At 40.1% G+C, this 15,665-nt stretch overlaps 1 protein-coding gene across 4 annotated transcripts in view; it reads left to right on the top strand.

Moving 5' to 3' along the window:
* The window catches only part of VIT (vitrin), a 147,664-nt gene that overhangs the window by 40,907 nt on the left and 91,092 nt on the right, over window positions 1–15,665 (top strand). For 3 of the 4 annotated variants that reach the window (XM_082427750.1, XM_082427747.1, XM_082427749.1), the window contains exon 2: window positions 8,800–8,869. In XM_082427750.1, the coding sequence (XP_082283876.1) occupies window positions 8,818–8,869 (52 nt within the window). In that variant the 5' untranslated portion in view covers window positions 8,800–8,817. Of the gene's footprint in view, window positions 1–4,538; window positions 8,870–15,665 lie in introns of those variants that run through there. The other variant, XM_082427748.1, reaches the window with a different exon arrangement.

Raw genomic sequence — 15,665 nt, 5'->3', positions numbered from 1 at the left:
TCTGTATATGTTAAGTCTTCCCAAGAGATCATTTTATTAATTTCTGATTTATTAACATAGGTGCAAAGGGTAAAGATTTAAACAGAACAAAACTGTAAAACTCACTCTAATCCCTGATCACCACTTACCCAGTTCTCTTTCCTTGAAGCAACCACTGTTGTTGAAATAAAAAAGATTATAAGAGAGTACTATGAATAACTGTACACCAACAAATTGGATAATCTAGATGAAATGGACAAATTCCTAAAAACACAAAACCTACGAAGACTAAATTATGAAGGAATAGAAAATCTGAATAGATCTATAACTAGTAAGGAGAATGAATCAATAATCAAAAATCTTACAACAAAGAAAAGCCCTGGACCTGATGACTTCACTGGTGAGTTCTACCAAACGTTTAAAGAAGAACTAACACCAATCCTTCTCAAACATTTCCTAAAAATTGAAAATGAGGGGACACTTTTTAAGTTATCTTATGAGGCCAGCACTACCTGGATACCAAACCAAAGACACTACAAGAAAAGAAAACTACAGTTTCCCATATCAATACAATATTCCTATAAACACTGATGCAAAACATCCTCAACAAAATATTAGCAAACTAAATTCACCAGAATATTAAAATAATTATACACCATGACCAAATGGGATTTGTTCCTGTAATGCAAGGATGGTTAAACATACAAAAATCAATTAATGTAATACACCATGTTAATAGAATGAAAGTGGAAAATAACACACGATTACCTCAATTGATGCAGAAAAAGCATCTGACAAAATTCAACACCATTTCATGATAAAAACGCTCAACAGACTAGGAATAGAAGAAAACAACCTCAATATAATAAAAGACACTTATGAAAAACCCACAGAAAATGTCATACTCAATGGTGAAAACCTGAAAGCTTTCTCTTTAAGATCAGGAGCAAGGCAAGGATGCCTGCTTTCACTACTTCTATTCAACATAGTACTGGAAGTTCTAGCCAAAGCAATTAGACAAGAAAAAGAAACAAAAGTCATCCAAACTGGAAAGGAAGAAATAAAATTATCTCTGTTTGCAGATAATATAATCTTGTATGTACAAAATCCTAAAGATTCCACAACAAAATTGTTAGAATTAATAAATGAATTCAAAGTAGTTGGATACAAAGTCAACACACAAAAGTCAGTTGCACACAAAAATCACTGTTGCACTAACAATGAACAATCTGAAAAAAAAGTTAAGAAAAAAATTCCATTTGCAATAGTAACAAAAAGAATAAAATACTTAGGAATTAACTTATCCAAGGAGGTAAAAGACTTGTACAATGAAAACTATAGAACATTACTGAAAGAAACTAAAGAAGGCATAAATAGGTAGAAACATATCCCATGTTCATGGATTGGAAGACTTAGTATTGCTAATATATCAATACTACCCAAAGCAATCTACAGATTTAATGCAATATCAAAATCCCAATGACATTTTTTGCAGAAATAGAAAAAAAATACAAAAATTTATATGGAATCTCAAAGGACCCCAAACAGCTAAAACAATCTTGCAAAAGAAGAGGTGAGCTGGAGGATTCATAGTTTCTGATCTAAAAATCTTATTACAAAGCTATAATAATCCAAATAGTGTGGTACTAGCATAGACACAGACATATACACCAATGGAACAGAATAGAGAGCCCCAAAATTAGCCCTCACATATACGGTCAAATGATTTTTTTGCCAAGACCATTCAATGGGGAAAAGTCAGTCTCTTCAACAAATGGTGCCAGGAAAAGGGGATATCTACATGGAGAAAGAAAGAAGTTGGACCCTTACCTAATACCATATACAAAATTAACTCAAGTGGATCAAAGATCTAAATGTAAGACCTAAAACTGTAAAACTCTTAAAAGAAAACATAGGACAAAAGCTTCATAACATTGGATTTGGCAATGATTTCTTGACTATGACACCCAAAGGCATAAACAACAAAAGAAAAAACAAACAAGTTGGACTTCATGAAAATTTTATAATTTTGTGTACCAAAGGATACTATCAACAGAGTAAAAAGGCAACCCAGAGAATGGGAAGAAATATTTGTAAATCATATATCTGATAAGGGATTAATATCCAGAATATATAGAAAACTTCTAAAATTCAACAACAATCAAAAAACAATGTGATTAAAAACTGGGCAAAGGACATGAATAGACATTTCTCCAAAGAAGATATAAAGATGGCCAACAAGTACATGAAAAGATGCTCAACATCACTAATCATTAGGGAAATGCAAATCAAAACTACAATAATATGCCACCTCATACCCATTACTACTATCAAATGAAACAGAAAATAACAAGTGTTGGGGAGGATATAGAAACATTGGAACTTTTGTGCACTGTTAGTGGGAATGTAAAGTTGTACAGCTACTCTGGAAAACAGTATGGAGGTTCCACAAAAAATTAAAAATACAATTACCATACGATCTAGTAATTCCACTTCTTGATACATGCACAGAAGAATTGAAAGCAGGGTCTCAAAGAAATATTTGTATAGCCATGTACATTGCAGTATTATTCACAATAACTAAAACACAAAAGCAACCCATGTGCCCATTAGCAGATAAATGGATGAGGAAAATGTGGTATATACATACAATGGAATATTATTCAGCCTGAAAAAGGAAAGAAATACTGACATACGATAAAACATGGATGAACCTTAAGAACATTATGCTATTTGAAATAGGCCAGTCACAAAAAGAAAATACCGTATGATTCCATTTGTATGACATACTTAGAGAAGTCAAAATCATAGAGACAGAAAGTGGAATGGTGGTTGCCAGGGGCTGGGGAAAGGGGAGAATGGGGAGTTATTGTTTAATGGGCATAGAGTTTCAATTTTACAAGACAAAAAGAGTTCTTAATGGATGGCTAATGGTGATGATGGCACATTATGGATGTACTTAATACTGCTAAATTGTATACTTCAAAATAGTTAAGATAGCAAATTTTATGTTTTTGTATTTTACCATAATTTTAAACATCGGAGAAAAAACACTGTGAAGAACCATAAAAATATAAAGCAGCATTATCATGTATTACCGATAAATAATCAGCTCTTTTCTAATTCCAGGCAACAAGAGATCTAATTAAATTGGCTGGCTACTCTAGTTACATTATGTATATTTTTATTTCACAATCAGCCTTCATTTGCCTCACCAGAACTTCATATTCAGGACTGTTTATATTACATCTCACAGCACAATTCATACATTTATGAATCAGTAACATGTTCTTTTGGAAACCCTTATTGTTCTGTTTTTGTTAGAACCCTGGTGAGCACATGAGATGTTAAGGTTCCAACATTACTGTGCACCTACAGCTCCTTGACATTGAACTGCCTGCAGAAACTGCTTAACAGTGCTGGTGGTCATTCTTAGCCCCAGTTTCTGGAATGGCTGAGAGAGGGTTTGAATTTTTTTCACACATTTCAAAAAGCACATTTACATTTTAAACGTATAAGTAAATGAACCAAGCAAGGAGAGAAATTCAAGTGGTAAGAAAGACGCCTCAAACATTCTGATTCCAAGAGACCAGAGTGATTCTGGTCGAGTTCCATTACTGATGAGTCAGCACTTGGGGGATATCTCCTCTGGGGTTAGCATGCTTCCTGGAATCCTGCTGTTTTTTTATCCATTCATCCCTTTGTGTAAAGGTCGGGTCTATGGTGTCTTCTAAAGTTGTAAGACAGATCTGAGAGCCCTTCTCTCCGAAATTCTATCTTCCCTTTTGGTTTGTATATTGACTAACAATAATGCTTATTGAAGGGGCTTCCCTGGTGGCGCAGTGGTTGAGAATCTGCCTGCCAATGCAGGGGACACGGGTTCGAGCCCTGGTCTGGGAGGATCCCACGTGCCGCGGAGCGGCTGGGCCCGTGAGCCACAATTACTGAGCCTGCGCGTCTGGAGCCTGTGCTCCGCTACAAAAGAGGCCGCGATAGTGAAAGGCCCGCGCACCGCGATTAAGAGTGGCCCCCACTTGCCGCAACTAGAGAAAGCCCTCGCACAGAAACGAAGACCAAACACAGCCAAAAATAAATAAATAAATACTTTAAAAAAATAGTAATAATGCTTATTGAAATATTATCCACATACCATAAAATACACCTTTGAAAGTATACAATTCAGTAGATTTAGAGTATTCACAGATTGTCTTCCCTTTGTTTTGTTTCCTTTTATTATTTCCTAGGGAAAGGAAAGAGCCCTAACTACTCACTCATGGATTAAGTATATTTTTTGAGCACATAAAAAAATCAAATAAAAACCCCTGCCTTCATGGAGCTTGCATTCCAGTAGAGAATACAAACAATAAACAAATACAATTAGCAAAGTGTAGGGTATGTCAGAGGTGATAAGTGGCGGGAAGAAAAGAGTGGGGAAAGGAGAGGGTGTACAATTGATGGTGGGTGGGAGAGGGCTTACAATTTTAAATTGGGTGATTAGGGAAAATCTTAAAGAGAAGATAACGTTTAGAAAAGACTTGAAAGAAATGAGGGACTAAATCATGTTTGATCTGGGGGAAGGGCATCCAGGTAGAGTTAACAGTAACTACAGAGACCCTCAGGGGAGAGGTGTGCCTGGAGCTTAATAAGTGAGAAGGCGAATGGAGGGAAGAGAGGTCAGAGGGGCCAATGGTGGCCAAACCTATTGGGTTCCTGAGCCACTTGCCAAGATTTTGGCTTTTATTCTAAGTAAGTAGAGAACCACAGAAGTTTTGATCTGAGGAATGCCATGAACTGACTTACTTTGAGCAGGATCACGCTGGCTGGCTGTGTGGACTTTGGATTGTAGGAGAAGGAGGAAACAACCTAGTTAGGAGACTAATTGCTTTAATCCAGGTGAAAGAGGGTATGACCTGGACCAGGTGGCAATGGTAAAGATGATGCGAAGTGGTCAGATTCTGGATATATCATGAATGTAGAGCCAACAGGCTTCGCTGATGGAAAAGATGTGGGGTACGAGAGAAAGAGAGATCTATGATGACTCACAGACAAAATGTCCAATGCTATATGGTAACAGCCAACTAGCAGAGCTAGTAAGGTGGGTCGGGTAGGGTAGCTTGATATACTGCATTTATCCCAACAGGAGAATTAAATTTTTAGGCCTGAAAACATGTGAGTTGATCTGCAGCTCCTCTAATTAATATAAGACAAAAAAAATGATGTGTCATCACACTATTTCCAAAATATGACCCAGCTAATTAAGTATCAAATTGCCAATCATATATGTGACTATTTCTATTTTGAAGATAAAGATGGTTATTTGCCTTTTACTTAGCTAGTGGCCAACTACCTTAATTGGGAAACTTAACACATTGCAACTGTTGCTGGAAATTAACAAAGTGATCGGTTCTGTCTGGGGTTACTCTTGCTGCCTAATTTAATTGTTTGTAATAAAGCCTTTCATCTACCAGTTTTATTTAAGTTGACTGCATCAAGTGCTTGTATTACTACCTCAACCATAATCTAATCATTGCTTTTTGTTAATAAACTCTGCACAGCACTGTATCTACATATTAAATATAAGCGTGCTCTAGACCTAGCTAGTACCAGATTGTTTATCTCTTTCCAAATCTCCATGGAGTGAGTCACTTTGGTGACTTCAACTTCAGCCACGGTGGGAGGATTTATGCCACAGAAATTGACAAATGGGCTAAATCGGGGCTTTTTTTCAGACAGCAGTTTTCCTAGCACACCCGTGGACAGAGCAGAGGGTAGGGTTATGAATGCCAGCTAAAGCCTAAAAGCCACACAGCTGTGGCATGGGTGGAGCAGATGTAGTGGGAGTCATCTGCCCCAGAGAGGAAGAGTGCTTTATCACTGACATTGTTTAGAATTGCTAGTTTATAAGGATAATAAAGAGCAGACCAACTTTAAGTCTTTAAATTCTCTACAGACAATGTTACTCCTTATCGCCTAAGCCCAGGGCAGATCCTTCCCACCTACTCCCACCTCCATTCTAATCCTACTCACTGCCTGGTCACCGTGGGTATGACATTTTACCTTTCTAAGCCTTAGTTTCCTTGTCTTTTCAACGGGGATCATATGTTCAATTAATGATGGTATGAATAAACCTCCTAGGGTTTCCCCGTAGCCTTAAGAGGGAATCCCTTACGGATCAATAGCATCATATATATATATATATATATATATATATATATATATATATATATATATATATATATATATCTTTATTGGAGTATAATTGCTTTACAATGTTGTGTTCGTTTCTGTTGTACAACAAAGTGAATCAGCTATAAGTACACATATATCCCCATATCCCCTCCCTCTTGAGCCTCCCTCCCATCCTCCCTATCCCACCCCTCTAGGTCGTCACAGAGCATCAAGTTGATCTCCCTGTGCTATGGAGCAGCTTCCCACTAGCCATCCATTTTACATTTGATAGTGTATATATGTCAATGCTACTCTCCCACTTCGTCCCAGTTTCCTCTTCTCCCCCACGTCCTCAAGTCCGTACTCTACGTCTGCGTCTTTATTCCTGCCCTGCCACTAGGCTCATCAGTACCGTTTTTTAGATTCCATATATGTGCGTTTGCATACGGTATTTTTCTCTTTCTGATTTACTTCACTGTGTATGATAGATTCTAGGTCCATGCATCTCATTACAAATAACTCAATTTCATTCCTTTTTATGGCTCAGTAATATTCCATTGTATATATGTGCCACATCTTCTTTATCCATTCATCTGTCAATGGACATTTACATTGCTTCCATGTTCTGGCAATTGTAAATAGTGCTGCAATGAACATTGTGGTACATGTATCTTTTTGAATTATGGTTTTCTCTGGGTATATGCCCAGGAGTGGGATTGCTGGGTCATATGGTAGTTCTATTTTTAGTTTTTTAAGGAACCTCCATACTGTTCTCTATAGTGGCTGTGTCAATTTACATTCCCACCAACAGTGCAAGAGGGTTTCCTTTTCTCCACACCCTCTCCAGCATTTATTGTTTGTAGATTTTTTGATGATGGCCATTCTGACAGGTGTGAGGTGATACCTCATTGTGGTTTTGATTTGCATTTCTCTAATGATTAGTGATGTGGAGCATCTTTTCATGTACTCCTTGGCCATCTGTATGTCTTCTTTGGAGAAATGTCTATTTGCGTCTTCTGCCCACTTTTGGATTGGGTTGTTTGTTTTTTTGATACTGAGCTGCATGAGCTGCTTGTATATTTTGGAGATTAATCCTCTGTCAGTTGCTTCATTTGCAAATATTTTCTCCCATTCTGAGGGTTGTCTTTTCGTCTTGTTTATGGTTTCCTTTGCTGTGCAAAAGCTTTTTAAGTTTCATTAGGTCCCATTTGTTTATTTTTGGTTTTATTTCCATCTCTAGGAGGTGGGTCAAAAAAATCTTGCTTCAATAGCATCCTTGTATCCACTCTGCTTTCCAACCTCTGAGCCTCTGTCGATGCTGTTCCCCCCGACTTGGAGCCACTTCATCTCCTATTTTCATCTTTCAGAGTTAACCCAATTGCTGCCACCTCCAAGAGGCTTCCTCTTATTCCCACAGCTGACATAATCTCTCCCTCCTCTAAATTCCCTAACCACTTGGGGACTCTCTGACACTATCCCAGACCTATTGGATTAGAATCTACGTTTTAACAAGATCCCCAGGTGATTCATATGCACATTAAGATTTGGAAGCCTTGCTTTAAACCACTGGTTCTTAAACTTGGCTGCAGATTGGAATTACCTGTGGAGTTTCGAAAACGCTTGATGCCTAGACCCCACCTACAAGAGATTCTGATTCAATTGGTCTGAGATGCATCCTGGGCATCAGGGCCTTTTAAAACTCCCAGATGATTCTAATATGCAGCAAAGTTTGAGAACCACTGGTCCATAAACTCCCCTTAATCTCCCTTTGGGGGCCTGCACACTCTCTAATGTTATGGTTATTTCTGTCCAGGTATGTTTTCTCACTTCTATTGAACTATAAGTCTTTTAAGGCAAGAACTATGTTTTAATTCAATTTTAATCACCTCATCCCTAGACATACTATAAGAATTTAATAAATATTTATTGAGTGAACTGTTTTTGTAATCTAAAACAATTTGTAGGACTTCCCTGGTGGCGCAGTGGTTAAGAATCCGTCTGTCAATGCAGGCGACACGGGTTCGAGCCCTGGTCCAGGAAGATCCCACATGCCACGGAGCAACTAAGCCCGTGTGCCACAACTACTGAGCCCACTCACCATAACTACTGAAGCCCATGCGCCTAGAGCCTGTGCTCCACAGCAAGAGAAGCCACCGCAATGAGAAGCCCGCACACCACAACAAAGAGTAGCCCCCGCTCGCCACAACTAGAGAAAGCCCGCGCACAGCAACAAAGACCCAATGCAGCCAAAAATAAAATAAATAAATTTATTAAAAACAAACAAACAAAAAAACCCCCCACAATGTGTAATCTAAAAATGTTCTCTAAATACCGTAAGTGTGGCTTTTGTCCTAATTTGAAGACTGGTGAACATATTATGGAAATTGTGGAATTATTTCCTCTTTAGTCTAAGACCAAATCTCTGAAGAAGAGGAGGCTGGTGGCTAGAACAGGTTTTCTGAGAAGAGCCTCTCTGGGTACCAGTGCGGCTGGCCACTGCCATCTCCATGAGTTGTTTACAGAAAGCCGCAGCTTGAAATCCTAAGACTCCAGAGGGCAATGCAAAATGAGGCAGCCCCTCCCTACACTCTGTGCATCCAATTCAGAACTCTTGGCTGAAATATAATGATGTTATTGTTTCTTCCTCTCTAGGGTGCCATTTTGATATTTATGGGGATAGTTGTCCTCACCATGAAGGCATCTGTTATTGAAATGTTCCTTGGTAAGTACTTTTATATGTGTATCTGGATACGCTTTTAACATCCTCCTAATGTCCAAAGAATCTTGCCAACAAAAGATTTAAACCAAGACAGAGCATATAAACAGTTCAGTGTATCTTTTTATGATAAACATTTTGGAGAAATGTTTAACTGAGAATGTTAAATGTAGATCAAATTCAGAATGTATGTCTATATATTTTTTATATAAAGCAAACATATGTATACATATGTATGTCTACATATCATATATTAAGCACACATATATACACACATATTTGTGTGTGTGTATTATTCAGCAACCAGCAAATATTTCAGATAAAGCATATTTACAGATTCTGAATTTAGAGAACTTATTTCTTAATTTCTCAAAAAAAAAAAAATTCTTATCATTGACATGGCCTTACTTGTACCATTGGCAACTCATACTTTTAGAGATGAAACCCTTTAAACTTATATTATCAACAGAGAACACAATTCCGGGTAGGCCCTTAAGGAGCAGCAGGTCAGCCAGACGAAAGAAAAGTGCTGATGGGTTTAGCACTAAGCCCAAGGGTAATCTTTGGTTAATCTTGACCCCACTGTGCTGTGGCCACTCTGTGTCAGGCAGAGTTATCCTGTGGGTCACTGTGAAACTATTGCCACAGAAGGGTACAAAGGCCTTTGAGATAGTCAATATTAGTTTGCTAGAGCTGCCATAACAAAATACCACAAACTGGGTGGGTTAGAACAACAGAATTTTATTCTGTCACAAATCTAGAGGCTACAAGTCCAAAATCAAGGTGTCAGCAGGACTGGTTCCTTCAAAGGGCTGTGAGAGTGAACTCTGTTCCATGCCTCTCTCCTAGCTTCTGGTGGTTTGCTAGCAATCTATGGCAAACCTTGGCATCACCCCAATCTATGCCTTCACCTTCACATGGCGTTCTCCCTCTGTGTTTGTCTGTGTCTATATCCAAACTGCCCCTTTTTTATAACACCAGTCATATTGGATTAGGGGCCCAACCTACTCCAGTAGGATGACCTCATCCTAACTAATTAAGTTAGTTAAATTTAAGTAATTACATCTACAACCACTCTATTTCCAATTAAGGTCACCTTCAGAGGTATTGGGGGCTAGGACTTCAACACGAAGTCCAACAGAAGTCCTATGAATTTAGGGAGGGGGGCACACAATTTAACCCATAATATAGTCAGAATGTGCAAGGTCTGTGCAGAGGGATCTACAGTGGCAGAACTGAGGACTGGAAGAGAAGGAGGTGACACAGCTGGGAAGGCAAGGGGCTCTCAGCATGGTGGAAGGAGACTGGGCTGGGAGTCAGAGGGAAGATAAGGCTCTGGTCCTGACTCCACCACCAACTTGCTAAGGAATATTCTCGTTGAGAGCACAGGGTCCTTCATTTCCACCTTGCCCTTCTGAGAGGCTATCTCCCCGCAACCCCATACTAACCTATAGGTTAGTAGGGGTGAACACAGGGTGGGATGACAGTGGGGCAGGGGTTAGGAATAGGAAGGATTTAGCTACTGTAAAACAAACAAAACAAAACACAGAAACCGGGCTTCCCTGGTGGCGCAGTGGTTGAGAATCTGCCTGCCAATGCAGGGAACACGGGTTCGAGCCCTGGTCTGGGAAGATCCCACATGCTGCGGAGCAACTAGGCCCGTGAGCCACAACTACTGAGCCTGCGCGTCTGGAGCCTGTGCTCCGCAACAACAGAGGCCGCGATAGTGAGAGGCCCGCGCACTGCGATGAAGAGTGGCCCCCACTTGCCGCTACTAGAGAAAAGCCCTCGCACAGAAACAAAGACCCAACACAGCCAAAAATAAATAAATAAATAAATAAATAAAAGTGCTTTAAAAAAAAAAAAAACACACACACAGAAACCCTGAGGCTGGTTCACACTCTGCCATGTCCCCCACATCATGGAACCAAGAAGAACTTGACTGTCCTTGCTTGTTTTGCCCCCTCTCAGCATGCCCTTCTGCAAAACCGTTTTCCCCTCAGGGTTGCTCATTCACAAAGCAAGAAATCAAAGTAGAAAAGGGAGACTCCTATCGCAGATTCTCTTATGTCCTTATATGCCCCTCCCTGGAATCTCTCTTATTCATCTGCTTGTCTCCATCCCAGGGTCATTTCCCTTAAGTCCCCCGAAACCCTCTTCAGTACGGTGACAGCCCCCTTGCCCCAAATCCTTACCCCTCTAACTCATTCTCTACCACACCCCAATTAATCTCCCTAAAGCCCATATCTGATCCCACTCTCCTGACTTAACACTCAGTGTTTTCCCTTTGTCTTTATGACGGAGCCCACATCTCTCAAAGCGCCTTGCTTGCTGGCGAGGCCTCTCCCATATGGCTCTTGCCGTCCTCTCCTGCTCTCCTCCCTACCACAGAGCCCAGCCTGGCTTCCAGGGACGTGGGGAGTGCTGACCTTCTCATTCCCCTGAAGGTGGAGTCATTTCTCCCTTCCAGGTCTTTGACTATGCTGTTCCCTGTCCTGGAATGTTCTTCCTCTCACCCCCAAACACCCCCTACTGGCCCTCCAGGAAGCTTCCTCTGCCCTCCATTTGATCAGACCCTCTTCCTATGGGCTTCCCTGGTGCCCTGTATTGATTCTAGTCACGACTGCATGGCATTCACCTCGTCATGAGGCTGCCTCCCCTGCCACTGTACGATACTGACAGCAGGAGCTGTGTCTTGCTCACTGTTGCATTTTCAGTTCTCAGCACATCTCACAGGCACTCAAGAAATATTGGTAGATAAATTATCCTTGTCAGGGATGTTGGATTTTTCAGGTTTCAGAGTCTGATTCTGCACCCGATTCCTATGTGTGAATTTTTTCCCCACACCAAGTGATTCCTCACCACCAGCTGGGTTTCCTACAACTCAGCTCAATTCTGACACCATTCTACCCGGAGATAGCATCAGATCCTGCAGGTAAGGGCTCACACAAGACTGCCCCCCGCCCCCCTACACACACACACTTCAGATGCCGATTGCAAGTCAGGTTGTCACCTGTGCTTCTGACTGACTGGCTATAAAGCAGAGGTTTCCATGACCCCCTCCTTGCATTTGATTAACTTTCTCAAGCAGCTCACAGAACCCAGGAAACCAGTTTACTCACTAGATTACCAGTTTATTACAAAGGATATTAAAGGATACAAATCAACAGCCAGATAAAGAGATACATAGGGCGAGGTCCTGAACAAAGGAGTTTCTGTCCCCGTGGAATTTGGGCCCAGCACGGTGGCACATGGACAAGCTCTCATTCCTCAACCTGGAAGCTCTCTGAACCCTCTCCTTTTGGATTTTTATGGAGGCTTCATTACACAGGCATGATTGATTAACTCACTGGCCATTGGTGATTGATTCAACCTCCAGCCCCTCTCTCCTCTTGGGAAATCAGGAGATGGGACTGAAAATTCCAACTTTCTATTCACAGTTGGTTTCCCTGGCAACCAGCTCCCTCATCTTTAGGGGATTTTCAAAAGCCACCTCATTAACATAAACTCAGTTGTGATTGAAGGGGGCTTATTATGAAAAACAAGACACCCATTTCACCTTTATGGCTCTGATTTCAGGAACTGAGGACAAGAAATCAAATATGATAACAGACATGTGGACACAGGGGGCGAAGGGGAGGGTGGGACGAATTGGGAGATTAGGTTTGACATAAATACACTACCACGTGTAAAATAGAGAGCTAGTGGGAACCTGCTGTATAGCACAGGGAGCTCAGCTCGGTGCTCTGTGATGACCTAGAAGGGTGGGATGGGCGGGGGGAGGTCCAAGAGGGAGGGGATATAGTTATACATAGAGCTGATTCACTTCATTGTACAGAAGAAAGTAACGCAACATTGTAAAGCAATTTTACTCCAGTAAAAAATATATATAACAAAAGATGCTCCCATTGCTCTCATCACTCAGGACATTCCAAGGGTTTTGGGAGCTGTTAGGCAGGAACTGTGGCCGGAACACCAAAATATATATTTATCATACATCATAATATCACAGAGAACCATCCAAAGATCCCCCAAAAGCCCTCTAAATTAATGTTAATTAAGTGTTTAATCGGTATATATCAGAGCTAGCATGGTCACTCTAAATATGTTTAAATTTATGATGTAGCAGAGCTGTATGCTGCCCACTGTCATCGGAGCACCACATGTAATCAATGACTGCGCTATGGGGAGAAAGTAGCATAAAAAGCCTAAGGCTGCACCAGAAACCTGCATTCTGCTTCCAACTTCTGCCCCCTCCCCCTACAAAGCCGCTTTAGCTGAGATGTCAACCTTGACCTTGGTTTCTTTTCTACAAAATAAAAAGATGACCTCCAAATCTCCTCCCAGCTTCAGTATTCTATGATCTGAAGCAGAATTTTGTGATTTATGTGATTACAGAGAATAAGTTATCCTGTCTCTGCAATGAAGCTCTGATATATTTCATGCTAGATGTTTCACTAAGTAAGTAAGTTGAAAGCAAAGCATAGGGGAAATTTGAGCTGATTTTAAATCATCTGCTTTATAAATCAGTTTTCAGGAAGGCATTGTGGACACTGTTAAAGAGAACCAGAGCTGGACAGTATTTAAAGCAGTAAAAACAGATTTTAATCAGGAACCATTGCAATAGGGGAAAGGAGACCTCAGTATTGTACTGGGCTCAATTCCGAATATAACAAGGAAAAGTGGGGATTTATAGCCAAGGAGCGGCTTGCAGGGGTCACGGGATGGAAATTACTGAGAGGAGATTTCACGGGAATCAGGGGATTCTTGCTAAACCAACCAGACAGGACTCTTGCTAAAGGCAGATCAGGGTGATCAGGTATCAAGGATGGAGGATTCTCTCTAAACAAGATTCCTGCTAAAACTAAGTGATGCAGGCCCAACAAGGACAGACACAGAAGCCCAAGGTCAAAGCCTAGTTCAGAAGAGGGCTTAGAGGAGCCTGACTAAAGTCTGGTGAAGGAGAGTCCCTGTCAACACCACCTGAGTTAGTATCTTGAGTGGCACTAAGGGATCACACAAGAAATTTATGGGCTAGAATGAAGCATTCCTATAAAAGTTCTAGACACGTAATAAGTATTCAGTAAGTACTTACTGATTTGATAATTGGTTAAATGTTCTGGCACTTCATGTCTTTTCTTGAAAATAAATGGATTCTGATTATGACTTAATACTGACAGGAAAAGTGAAACACAAGTGCCTATTAACCATGCCAATGATTTTAGAAAGCACTTTTCATTATTATAAGTCTATCTGATTTCAATATGACCAAATCAAATAACAATTGTCTTTTTCTAATTCGAAAAGAAACATTCTACATAAAACATAGAACTTTACTATGAAATGGGAAAAATACAGAAAATATAAAATAGGAATTATAATTCTACCATTATTAAAATTTTGGTATATTTGTTCCAGGTATTTCTCTCTGCGTATATTCTAATTTTGTCAGCATCATGCTTAAGGTTAGAGCTGAGAACTTCCCAGGTCATTTAATCTTCTGCTAAAATAATTTGTAATAAATGCTTAGTATTCCCCTACTGTTGGGACATTTCCAAGATTTCATTATTTCCGATTGCTATTAGGAATAATGCTGTAATGAACACCTTTTATTATACATAAATCCTTGTCTATGTCTCTGATTATAACTTGGGATATATTACTAGGTATATATTTTCTAGGACAAAGAATAGAAATGTTTCTTAAGGCTACTGAAATGTATTACCAAATGGCTTTCCAGAATGACTCCACCTGCTTAGAGTTTACCAACAATGTACTGGACTGCCCTAATCCCAAATCCATGCCAGGATTAAGTATAATCTTGTGTTCAATATTCAGTACACACTATGAGAAAATATCCTGTCATTCTGCTTTAGCCTGCATTTTTTATCATTAATGAGACTGAACATTGTTTCAAGCTAACTCATTTGTATTTTCTCTATAAATTATGTGGATGATAATTTACTTAAATTGAATTTTAAAACAATTGCACCTCACCTATCTTAATCATACTGATGGCCACATTAGAGAGAAAGAGAGCAGAGGAAAATTTTTATTTGAAAAAATAAATTCAGTATTTAATTTGTTTTGAAATTTCAAACACGACTAGCGAAAGGTGAGAACTTTTCATGTTACTCAAAGCTGGAACATTGAATGTTTAAAAATTGAGAAGTATTGCTGCAGAGTTGGTAAATCATGGTTGCCTTGGAACTTCAGACTCCAGCCTTGATTTCCTCAAGGACTCTAGACTCTAATGGCCTCAGCTGTGGCCAGATAACTAACTACTCCCATGGAAGGGCTTTCAGACCTGTGTTCTGCTTTGTACTTTGAAGTGAGCATCTGTCATCCATCTCGGTGCTCTGCCAGGCTTCATAAGAACAGGAACACAAGACTGATATTTCTCTCACCCAAATTCCACACGCAAGTCACCATTTCCAAGGTAGCAAGAGAGGTCTTGCAGATGAGCAATGACTTGCTTCAGGGCACAAGCACATTTGCAGCCTTACTGACCAGCCCTCCCCTTGAGGAGTGGCTTCTGGGGAGCTTTAATTAACAAGCATCTAAGCTGAGGGGAGGGCCTCTGTGTACCACTGAAAATAATGACTTTATTAACCACTGCTTAAAACTGAACCCAGCTCTGCATGTTTTCAGCCTGGAGGGTCTTGGGCGAGAAAATGCGAGTGATGGGGTGGTCTTAACTGAAATATTTATAGTCCTAATGATACCAAGACTTATAAACCACGTGCCATGGGTACACAGCCCCAGAAAGACAGTATTTGGTTTTCCACCAAGAACTGATACC

This window comes from Balaenoptera physalus, assembly GCF_965194825.1.
Source record: "Balaenoptera physalus genome assembly, chromosome: 15".
NCBI classification, from domain to species: domain Eukaryota; kingdom Metazoa; phylum Chordata; class Mammalia; order Artiodactyla; family Balaenopteridae; genus Balaenoptera; species Balaenoptera physalus.
This window is presented reverse-complemented; position numbering and strand designations above follow the sequence as displayed.